Genomic DNA, 11,940 nt, shown 5'->3' with positions numbered 1-11,940 from the left:
CCTCTGCTGCTCCCCCAAGCTTGTGCTCTCTCTCTCTGACAAATAAATAAATAAAAATTAAAAAAAAAAAATATGGCGAAGTCAACTTATTTAGGTTTTGGTTTTGATTTTTTTTTTTTTTTAAAGATTTTATTTATTTGAGAGAGAGAAAGAACACATGAGAGGGGATGGGGTCAGAGGGTGAAGCAGACTCCTTGCCGAGCAGGGAGCCCGATGCGGGACTCGATCCAGGGACTCCAGGATCATGACCTGAGCCGAAGGCAGTCGCTTAACCAACTGAGCCACCCAGGCGCCCTGATTTGGTTTTTGCCTCAAAAAATTGGGTAAACACTCAGAATTGTTCCTCTCCACAGAATTCTTTTTTTTTTTTTTTTAAGATTTTATTTATTTATTTGAGAGAGAGAGACTAAGAGAGAGCATGAGCAGGGGCTGGGACAGAGGGAGAGGGTGAAGCAGACTCTCTACTGAGCAGGGAGCCTGATGCGGGACTCGATCCCAGGACCCTGAGATCATGACCTGAGCCGAAGGCAGATGCTCAACCGACTGAGCCACCCAGGCACCTCTGGTCAAACTGTTTTTAAATACTCTGTGAATAAAACGAAGCTAATGTTCAGGTCTTCTAGCCTATGCAGTGTCTCTGAAATGGTAAAGCACAGATAGATTTTTTCATTCTCTTAGTGATAGCTTAAATGGCACCCCCTCCAGGAAGCCCTCCCTGGCTTCCCCAGCCTTAAGCAAGGGCTCACTGTGCTGAGCTGAGATCCTGTGCAGGACTCGCATGGCTCCTGGGGTTTCTTTCACATTATGCACCTTGAGTTGCACCCCTTGAAGGTAAGACTCAGCTTGTTCAGCCAGTCAGGCAGTATTAATGTCTGTATCTAGGGAGTGACTTGCTTCCTGAGGGGGCCACCTCAATGTACCTCAACTGCAAAATGGGCTTAATGGAATTGCCTAGACTGTGGGGTTACTATGAGAACTCAATGAGTGGTGTATACAGTAAGTGCTCAATAAATGCTACTATTATCATCTCTCCTCCACTCAGTCCCTACAGCTACAGCTCATGAAATATAAGTCACTGGAGGGCAGGGACCACCCTCTCTTGTTCACCAATGTATCCCCAGTGACTGGGACTTCATAGGTGCTCAATAAATGCTTGGCGAGAGAGTCAATGGGTGCCTGCATGAGAGGAGGGCCTCCCTGCCTCCCCCGGAGTAACTACAACAGGGTCTTGGAGGCTCCAGGACTCCCGGTGCAGCCTCCACACTACCCCTAGGGAGATCTCTCTAAAACAATCACTGACTTGCCCCTGGCAACTCCCCAGCCCCACCTCAGGGGCTCCCACTGCCCACAGGATAAGGGTCCAGGTCCTCAGCTCAAGTTTGAGGCCCTTCAGGGTCTGGGGCCCAAGGGCCTCTGCAGCTGCTTCCCCTCTGGCCGCTCCCCACCTTTGCTCACCAGGGCCCTCTACCTGCCCATCCCCTCCCTCAGCTGCCTGGCCAACCCAAGTCATCTTTCAAGATTCACATCAAGGATCACCTCCTCTCGGAAGCCTTCTTGGATGCCCTCCTCTCTGCCCTCTGGGCTGTAAGGATGTCTGCCCTCTAACACTTTGTCAAAACCCTGACCTCCAGAGGGACGTCCATGTGTCTGCCCCCTCCGAGGGATGCAAGGACCATGTCTTACTAGCCATGACAGGTAACTTCTGACATTATGTAAGTGGTGACTCGGTTTTCTCCCCTGTCAGATGGAGCTAATTCCCACTTTGCCATGCTGCTGTGAGTTACATGAGAAGTGCTCGATAAATTACTTTCCCATCCGATTTCTTTTGGTTGTTATTTGGCAATCATGCTGGCTAGGGGGCGAGGACCTAGCCAGCATGATTGCCAAATAACAACCAAAAGAAATCGGGTGATGGGGAAGGTTTCAGTGGAGGCCCAAGAGAGATGGATATGGTGACGGGAAGGAGAAAAAAAAGAAACAGATTCAGAAATTTGCAGACAGGCAAACACGGCAGTAGGGCCAAGAAAATTCTAGAACAATTATTTCAAGGGCCATTGGGAGCACCTGTGGGGAGGGGGATTGGGTCCCATGTAATTCAGCCAGGACTGGCTCAGGACCTATGGTGAGACGGGCCCTGTGCCAGGGGCAGAAACAGCAATTACTGACATAACTTCTCACTCAGAAGGCTCATGGTCTGCTAGTGGGGACAGAGGTCACTAGGTTACAGTGTGTTCAGTGGTTACAAGAAGGAAACACAAAGTGTCATTAGGCCCACGTGGGGAGGGGGGAAGGCTGGAGGAGGTGGCTCACAGAGCAAGAAAGGCGTGAGCAGCCTGTGAACATCTAAAGGGCGCCTCCAACATCTGGAAGATGTCAGCTCTGGGGGTTCCAAGCCTCTGAGGCCCAGGGTACTTTGGAGAGGAAGAAAGCCTCGGCTTCCCTGGCATGGAACCTTCTCCTCTACAGCTCCCAGCCCAGGTGGGCAGCTCCAGCGGGCCTGCCTACCTGTCCCCCTAGGGAGGGCTCAGCTGCCCCAAAACACATCCTACTGGGAGAGTCTTTCCTCTACTGAGCTGAGAGGCCTTGCTCCTTCTGCTAGCATCGGGGAAGTTCACCGCGGTAACCCAGGAACAGAAAAGCAAGCGTCTGCTGTGGCTTTGGTCCCATACAGTTGGATCCTCTTCTGACAGCCCTTTCCTTATACATCCACCTTCTGTGGGAGACTCTGCTGCTTGTATCCATGATTTTTATTTGAGAGAGACAGAGAGAGAGCGCCAGTAAGAGAGCGAGCACGAGCAGTGGGGAAGGGCAGAGGGAGAGGAGGAAGCAGACTCCCTGGGGCTCAATCCCAGGACTCTGGGGATCATGGCCCGAGCCACCCAGGTGCCCTGCACAATCCTCAATTCTTATTCGGGCGCATGATTCTCCAGAATGAACCACAGGACCCAGGCTTCCCTACAGCCAGGAGCTCCCTCTTCCTCCTGTCCCTTGCCTTTGCCTTCTGCCCAACCAATGGCACAGGACAAGTGTCAAATGTTCTTAAAAGGAGGGAGGGACATGTTCTTCAACTTTTCCTCCTTCCTGCCTGCTGAAAGGCGAGTATGATGGCTGAAGCTCAAGCAGCCATCTTGGACCATGAGGTGGAAGCCATGTGTTGAAAAATGGCACAAAACAGGGCGCCTGGGTGGCTCAGATGGTTAAGCATCTGCCTTCGGCTCAGGTCATGATCCCAGGGTCCTGGGATCGAGTCCCACATCAGGCTCCCTGCTCAGCAGGGGGCCTGCTTCTTCCTCTCCCTCTGTTGCTCCCCCTGCTTGTGCTCTTTCGCTCTGTCAAATAAATAAAATCGTTTTTTTTTAAGCTTTTTATTTATTTATTTGACAGAGAGACAGCGAGAGAGGGAACACAAGCAGGGGGAGTGAGAGAGGGGGAGTGGGAGAGGGAGAAGCAGGCTTCCTGCTGAGCCGGGAGCCCGATGAGGGGCTCGATCCCAGGACCCTGGGACCATGACCTGAGCCGAAGGCAGACGCTTAACGACTGAGCCACCCAGGCACCCCAATAAATAAAATCTTAAAAAAAAAAAAGAAAATGGCACAAAGCAAAAACCTAAAAGCCTGCCAATCCCAGCCCCCCAGCCCTACCCTACCCCGGCTCCAGGCTAGTTATCTCCCTGTTAACGCCTCTTATACAAGCCAGTTGTTTTTAAATTTTGTTTTCTATTATATGCAGCTAAACCTAATCCTTTAAGCCCCAAACCCAGGAGGCCCACCAGATGAAGAGCGGCAAGAATCCAGGCGTGGAGCATGGAGAGAGGGGTTCTGGGGAGAAAAGGCAAGTTCTCCAGAGGGTTCTGATTCCATCACTTCTGATCCCAAGATGGGCAAAATCGCTGACTCAATCTCCTTGGTTTGCTGTAAGAACTGATGGCGCACATGGAAGAGAGAGGATGAGAATACTTGTAAACATCACGACATGTAGGTCTAAATGGTAAATGACCCCCCACGGCACCGGGGACAGGAGAAGAGACGTGGGTCAGCGGTCACAGGGGACAGCGGCAGCTGGGAGCCCAGCCTGCAGGTGCACCTGCGGCTCACGTCAGCCTCAGGGCAGCCCGAGGAGGTGGGTGTCTTGACATCTTACCCATGAGGTCAGCACAGCAAAGCGCTCACACGGAGGCCAAGTAGCAGAGTTAGGATTCAAACCCAGGCCCTGCCGTGTGCGCTAACGCAGGAGGTGTTCTGCTCCCGGGGGGCCCTGAGGGCAAGGCTCACACTCACGGCCCTGGGCTGAGCACTAGAACCACCTGCAGAACTTGCTAGCAGGCCCCACCCTCTGCCCAGGATGGAGGTAGCCCAGCAGAGCGAGTCACCCCACCCCCAGAACAGGGAGGCAGCAGGAAGAGCAGGTGAAGGAGCTGAAGAACCAGGTCACAGCGCTTCCCACCCATAAGCCCCAAGCTTCGCGTTCCCAGTCCAGGTGTGGCCCTCAGATAGGCACCAGATGGCGGGTCCGGAGAGTGACATGGGAGCGTGCCAGTCACCCCCAAACACGGCCTAACAGAGCCCCTGTTCCTGAGCCTGCCCAATGGCAGCCCTCCACGGGCTGAGCAGAAGGAAGACCTGCTTGGGGGGTCAGCTCCCCCTCCTGCCAGCGCCTCCCACACCCCGGGGCCCGGTGGCACTTGCGGCTGCTCCTGGCACTGCACTCTCCCGTCACCCTGTCCATCTCTCACTGGTCCTGAGCTGGGTGGGGAACGCTCTGGAACTCATCCACTTCCACCACTTCAGTTTCAGCTGAGGAGACCAATGAGACCAAGAAGGGACAGACCCAAAGTCTCAGCCAGTAAAGGGCGGAGTCCAGCGCCACTCACCCCCCTGGCCCAGCAGCCTGCTTTTCAGAGCAGCTGGATGACTCTGGATTCTTCCAATGTTATGCTGGTCTGCAACCCGGGTTAGGGGGCCCAGACCTAACACTACCTGTCTCATCCCCACAGGGAAAACTGCTGGACGGGGAAGATGGACCCACCCGCCTGACGGTTTCCACCACCTCAGAAGCCTGCCCTTGGCAAGCGGCATCAGGGTCAGGGACAAACAGACCACAAGTGCACTCAGTTTCAGAAATCTGATGAAGGCTCAGTGGGGGAGACATTTGGGAAGATGCCCCAGGTTCGGCTCTGAAGGCTCCTCTTGGGGGGAGCCACCTCTCAGCTGCCTGCCCCTGCCAGGGTCCAAGCTCTGGGCCAGAGGTGCTGGCCTCCCCGCCGTGGGCCGCAGAGTCCCCACCTCGGTGCTGGGTTACTGGGCCAGCCAAGTGGAGACAGCACAGGCCCTGCCCTTAGAGCCCAGGCTGGGCACGGCCTGGTTCTCGGGGCTCACTCTCCGCTGTGCCGGGCTTTGCCCGTCAGCCGGCGGCGCTGGGTCTTGCTCGTCCGAGTGGCACTCGGGGGCTTCTTGGTGGAGTCTTGGGCCCGTCGGGGACGTTTCCTCTTGGTCTTTTTGCGACTGTGCGTATGCAGTGATGCCGTGAGAGCGGAGATCCTGTAGGACGTGGAAGGCTGGTGAGGCTGGGGCCGCATTTACTGTGGGGAGCAGGGCCTGGGTGCAAAGCTGGGTTCAGGGGTGACCGGTTGCCTGGCTCACAGAGAAAGTCGGTACAGGCCTTGAATGCTGGGAGTACCAAATCCATGCCAAAGGCAGCCTGCTCTGACCCCAGAGGGCCTGCCAGTTCCTCCGCTCATAAAAAGGCCCTTACCCCAGGCACTAAGGACGCCCAGGCCTGGCCACTGTCGGGGAGTGGGGGTGGGGAACGGGAGGAGGGATACTCGATAGGCAGAGCAGAGTGGCTGCTCCAGCCCCCACACCTGCCCCATGCCACCCACCACAGGCTGGCGAGGGGCGGCTCCACAGGCCCCGTCACCACTGTCAGCCACGAGGGAGCAGTATCCTAGGGGAGGACAGACCAGGGCTCACCGCTGGGACAGGAGGGGGTCTCTGGACTTCCTGGGTAAGGCTCTGGTCGGCTTCTCCACGGAGGACGCCTCTTCCTCGGACCCGTGCCCAGCCCCTTGCTGAAGAAGCACAGGACAAGGACCGTCACACGGAGCGGTAGATCGCGAGGCCTGACACCAGCAGTCACGGCTCGGTCAGGGCGGGGCATGGCCTACAGCCTCAAGGCCTGGCTCAGGGCTCTGAGAAGGCCACAGGTGGACAAGCCATGTACCCCCCCTGAAGCGGGGATCACAGGGAAGAGCTGAGTCTCACAGCCTTGTCCCCCTTTTCTTCCAGCTGTGAGCGTCTGCATGTCCACGGCAAGCTGAGGCCGGGAGGACTTACAGAAGAACGAGCAGGAGACAGAAGAGGAGCGTGAGCTCGGTAAGGACGCCACAAAGCACTGGCTCGGGGCTCAAGGACGCCTTCACCAGTGACAGGAAACGTGCTTTGCCTTGTGACTCAGGACACACAGGTACTGAAATGCCCACCCCACCCAGACGGACGCAACTCAGATGGAAACAAACATTTCGTTGAGATGGTACTTCACTGGGAGGCTTTGTGATACTTTCAATGACATTCTGTTCTATTTCTTTCCTCTTTTTCTTTACTTTTGAAAATTTTTTAATTTTGGGGTTTTGTTTGTTTTTGGTTTTTTTTGAGAGCTTATTAGGCAGTTCTGCCTGCATAACATTTCCCCGTCACTTCCAAAGCCTCTCCCTCGCTCATATTCCCCAGCAGGTAGTCCCCCCCACTGAGGAGGAACACTGCATCACACCAACTGAAGCAAAACAACACAACATGCTGCTGCTTCACGCAAAAGCAGTGCTCTCCTCTGCCCTTTCCTGAAGGTTCCATGGCTCCCGAGTCAGGGCCCATGGAGTGCTTTTAAAATTTAGGGGGATCCCCCTCCTTTTTTTTTTTTAAATGTCAGTTGCAATCTGTGAGTACCTCCCCACTCACAGCTTGCAAACTCAGTGTTAGTGCGCACGGCCGGGCCGCGTTTTTGCTGTTCCCACGCACTGCAGTGATCACCATACCCCGCTATCTTCGGTGTTTCTTTTGGATGAATCGCTTTTACACTCACAGCAATCCCATGAGACAGTGCCATCAGCAGTGACCCCCACAACTTACTGGCGAAGACACTTGCCCACGTTCCCACAGCCGCTGAGTCATGGAACTGGCTTCTGCAAGCCCCAGGGTCAGGGATTTTGTCCAGGCCTGGACAAGTGCCCAGGAGGGAAAGAGCCCCTCGCACTGCAATCCCCATAAAGGGAACAGCACTCGGCACCCCCGACAAGCCAGCCTGCACCTGGGGCCCGTCTTCTCTAGGGCTGGAAGTTACACCCACCTCAGGCAGAGACAGTCCCAGCAGCCGGGCCCCCGAGAAGTCCAGGTCGCTGATGGTGGTCACGGTGACTGTGTGGTTGGGGTGATCATACTGCACCGACTCTGTCTTGGCTGTCACCAGCCTGTCCAGTTCATCTGCCTCCTCTGCGCAAGGCGGGCACAGAACCGGCTGTCAGCCTCAGAGCACAAGTAGCCAGACTCTCACCCCCTGCCCAGCCCTAGACTGCAACGGTTCCCTCTACGCTACGGGAGAGTGTCCAGGAAGTCAGCGGCTCCAGAGCCCGGCCTGCAGGCAAATGTAAGCGATTCAACTCCTCCCTTGATGCTCCGGGGAGACCTCAGAGCATCTGGTTCTCATCTAGGACAAACCTCGTGTGATCCCAGCAGCTGCTGCTGCCCACTCCCCCCCTCCAAGTCCTCCAGGCCTCAGGAACTGGGCTTTCTGCTCAGGATCGCTTCACCAAGAGGTTGGTCCTTCCTGTGTCTGATCCACTCACATTCAGAGGTTGCTGAAGACCGCCCCTGGCCCTGACATCACCCCCAAGACCCCTAGAGCTAGGGAAGTTAGCTGTGCAGCCCCCACACCTCTCCCCTTCCACCCACCCAGGGATAAATAACCTAGGCCTGTTGGCTATTCTCCAGGTCAGGGTAAAGATGGGACTTACCCAGAGCCTCCTCTCTCTCTGCCAGCATCTTCAAGTATTCCTGATGGCGCTGAAACCAAAAGGGAAGGGAACACAGTGAGTGTGGCCTCTCCAGCCAACCTCAGGCGGGAGCATTGTTCATCTCCAGGGTGAGTGAGACCATGAATGACTCCTCGTGAAACACCAGGAGATTCCATCCTAAGCCTTCCCCAGACCAGGGCCCACCATGATTCTCCCTGTACAAACTGCTCCCCAGGCCTGCCTACACCTTCCCTTATTCCTGCAGATGTTCGTATTAAGGCCATCCAAGGATGTAAATCCCTCAGGAATCAGATTTTATATACACACACACACACTCTCTCTCTCTCCTTCTCCCTACCCCCCTTCCCTCACCCATCCTCCCCCTTTGCACCTCCTCCCGGAGCTTCTTCTGCTCCTCCTTGAGCCGATGCTTGATCTCCTCAATGGCTGCCTTTTTCCGCTCTACCTTCCTCTTATGGAAGCCAGTCAGGTATTCCCTACAGGAAAGAGGCAAGGGAGAGTCGGGAGGAGACACAAGGAAAGAAAGGCTCATTCCAGGAAGAGAAAAACCACTAATACTGTACTATTACAAAAATCTACACATGGGCACCTGGGTGGCTCAGTCAGTTAACCACCTGCCTTTGGCTCAGGTCATGATCCCCAGGGTCCTGGGATTGAGTCCCGCATCGGGCTCCCGGCTCAGCGGGCAATGTTTCTCCCTCTGCTCCTCCTCCACCCCCGCCTCCGCTGCTTGTGTGTGCTCGCTCTCTCTCCCAAATTAAAAAAAAAAAAAAAAACCTTAAAAAAAATGTACATGTGTCACCTCACGTATTCCTCACAACAACCTGTGTGGTAGGTACCAATCCGTTTTACAGATGGGAACACTGAGGAACAGAGAGGCTAGGCTACTTGCCAAAGGTCATAGAGAGTGTAAGGTCAGAAGAGGGAGATGCTGCTTCTTTCCACCCATCCCCCCTCCAGGGCTCTCAGCCTCAACAGGGCCAGGTAGGTGGGCCTATGCACCCTAGGACAGGCAGGGGGCCCTTTCTATGTCGCCAGATTCCATGACCCAGTGAATTAAGCCACTTCTAGCAGGGCTTTCAAGGCCACCCTCACGCAGATATCCACAAACTTTCCACTGGACTGGCACCCATATCCCCAGGACAGCCGCCCCCAGACCCATCAGTAAGGCCCGTCGATGCCACCCTGCATTCCCCTCCCCTATCTGATCCGGGTTCCTTCTCATCTCTCTAGTGCTGGCTGCACCATTCCCAAACGTTCCGGGGGCCCAACACTAGGCTTTTCGCTGACCCACTGCCATATGGCAAAGTGGCGCTCTGAGCAGGGGACATCTGATGGACCGGAGGCTGAGGCTTAGGGGTCCAGCTCAGGGGTCCCGAGATCTGGCACCCACACACCGAAGGAGCTCACGACACGTCTGATGAGGGCATAAATGAACTTAAGCCACGCTCATCTCATTCACTCCTCATTCATCAACAACACTGAGCGCACCGCCTGCGGGGCTGCGGGGCCGATGGGCTGGGCCCGGGAGGTCGAAGCCTGAGCTCCGGGCCCCGCCCCCGCCCTCTGGCCGCGCGCACAGCAGGACCCGGGCCAGCTGGGGCGCAGACCTAGCGACGGGAGGGCGGGGAGGGCGATTCCATTCCCCAGGCGTGGGGGCCGACCGCGGCCGCTTCCATTCCGCGGGGGGGGGGATGTCGAAGGGGAGCCTCGGGCCACGCCGAGAGGGCGGGGCCGGAAGGGACCTCTGCGTGAGAGTCAGCCGCCCGGCCTCGGCCCTAGCTGTGGCCTCGGCCGGCGGCCTGAAGGACATCAGCTCCAGCCTTGGCACTCACCGCCGCTTCTCTTCGTTGAAACTGAGAACAAGCCGCGGCCGTCGGTGGTCGCCATCTCGCTTCTTCTTGTTGCGGCCCATAGCGGTGAGGCCTCTGGCGGCGCGCCTCCCGCACGCCTAAGACACTTCCGGGTGTATCGTTTTTTAGCCTCTCGGGCGCGCCTCGCACTTAAGACACCTCAGTTCCGTTGCCCAGGCCCCGCCTTTTAAAGGGGCCGCGGAGCCCGCCTCCCCAGCCCTGCCTTCTGAGGGTTAACACTCAGGTACTTGCCCCCCCCCCCCGTGATTCCTAACCCCAATCCCTGTCCTAGACTAGCAACGGTGAAAGAGAGGTCCCAGGGTTTAGCACGGTGCCTGGGCACGCGGTAGCCGCTCAGTACGGAGTTATTAGTGAATGGCCAAATATTGCTGATCCTACTTTTGATTCTGATGTCAACTCGTCAGTGGTCTCCAAGAACACATTTCTGGCGCCACACTCCCTGGATTAGAATCCTGGTACCCCCAATTACAGCTGTGGTTCTGGACCGATTGCCTTCGCCTGGCTGCAATTACCCTATTTGTAAAATGGGGATAATTATAGTGACTTTGTAGGGTTGTGCAAGGCAGTGGTTTTCAGACTTTGGCGTTTATCAGAATCCCCTGGGGGGCTTGCTGAAACCAGATCTCTTGGCCCCACCCTAGAGTTTCTGATTCAGCGGGTCTGGAGGGAGCCCCATAATCTGCAATTCTAACAAGTTCTCAGGGGATGCTGATCTTGCTGGTCCACGGACCACACCTGGAGAACGATGATGATGAGGAAAAGTGAGTTAGGTAACATTGCGTGTAACTAATATACGCCACACTTGTGTTTGCTACACACGCCATCTCCCCTCTCTGTGTCTCCGCTTCCCCAGGTGTGGCATGGGGGTGTGATAATAACATGTCCTTTACTGAAGACGGCGGGCATGTGAAGGCATTCTGTGAAACACCGCCTGAAGGGGAATTTTAGTAACCGGGATGGGATGCCTGAATCCCCCACTCTCAGTTCATCCCTGCTGGGGCGCTGCACGCAAGCTGCTGCCCTTGCTTTGAAGGCCTGGCCAGCCTGGTGGGGCTGGTGGTCATGACAGTGCAGGGGATGGTTCCTGTGCAGAGGGCTTCCCAGAGGAGGTGATCCCAGAACTGGCTGAGAGTGGGGCTGTCAGAGGAATAACAGACCCTTAAGACCCGCCTCCCCCTCCATTTCTCCTTGGACAAGTGATTGGACCCCAGAGAGCAAGTAAGCACACGTGTATTGAGCGCTACTGTGTGCCAGGCACCCAGAGAAGGGACCTACCTGTTCTCTCAGAGAGTGGAGGCAAGTTGTCCGGGGTTACAGGACTATTCTGTCTCCCCCTGTGCTGAGGAATGTTCTCAGGGTCTCCTGTGGGTTATTCCAGTGGATCCTGACAACGGCCCTGTGAGGTTGGTGCTCGCTCCTTCCTTCCCTCCCTCCTTTCCTCTCTCTCTTCCTATTTTTTTAAAGGTTTTTATTTTTTTATTTGAGAGAGAGTGAGCAAGACAGAAAGAGGGAGCTTGTAGGCACGAGCCAGGGGCAGGGCAGAGGGAGAGGGAGAAGCAGGCTCCCCGCTGAGCAGGGAGTCCATCAGGACCCTGGGATCATGACCTGAGCCAGCTGAAGGCAGAGGCTTAACTGACAGAGCTACCCAGGCACCCCTCTTTCTTTCTTTTTAAAGATTTTATTTTTTAAAGTTATCGCTACACCCGGGCGCCTGGGTGGCTCAGTTGGTTGAGCGACTGCCTTCGGCTCGGGTCATGGTCCTGGAGTCCCTGGATCGAGTCCCGCATCGGGCTCCCTGATGGCGAGGAGCCTGCTTCTCCCTCTAACCCTCCCCGCTCTCATGTACTCTCTCTCATTCTTGCTCTCTCAAATAAATAAATAAATCTTTAAAAAAAAAAAAAAGTTATCGCTACACCCACCGTGGGGCTCAAACTTACAACCCCGAGATCAAGAGTCGTAGGCTGCACCGAGCCAGCCAGGTGCCCCCTGCTTTCATCCCTATTATACAGCTGAGGAAAGGGAGGCTCAGACAGGGAAGTCGTC

General features: G+C 55.7%; 1 protein-coding gene across 1 annotated transcript; it reads right to left on the bottom strand.

Annotated features, from left to right (window-relative positions):
• Nucleotides 1–5,107: 5,107 nt before the first annotated feature.
• On the bottom strand, nucleotides 5,108–10,015 carry NOL12 (nucleolar protein 12). The gene is made up of 6 exons (XM_006750844.3): nucleotides 9,859–10,015; nucleotides 8,394–8,499; nucleotides 8,003–8,051; nucleotides 7,339–7,481; nucleotides 5,970–6,067; nucleotides 5,108–5,537 (listed from the first exon to the last, which is right to left on the bottom strand). Exons 1-6 carry the CDS (start codon nucleotides 9,936–9,938, stop codon nucleotides 5,372–5,374), a joined length of 642 nt encoding a protein of 213 aa, XP_006750907.2. The 5' UTR covers nucleotides 9,939–10,015; the 3' UTR covers nucleotides 5,108–5,371.
• Between the last annotated feature and the right edge of the window lie 1,925 nt (nucleotides 10,016–11,940).

This window comes from Leptonychotes weddellii, chromosome 5, assembly GCF_054177405.1.
Source record: "Leptonychotes weddellii isolate Sample4059 chromosome 5, ASM5417740v2, whole genome shotgun sequence".
Taxonomy (NCBI): Eukaryota; Metazoa; Chordata; class Mammalia; order Carnivora; family Phocidae; genus Leptonychotes; species Leptonychotes weddellii.
The sequence above is the reverse complement of the archived record's forward strand: the minus strand, read 5'-3'. Positions and strand labels throughout refer to the sequence as shown.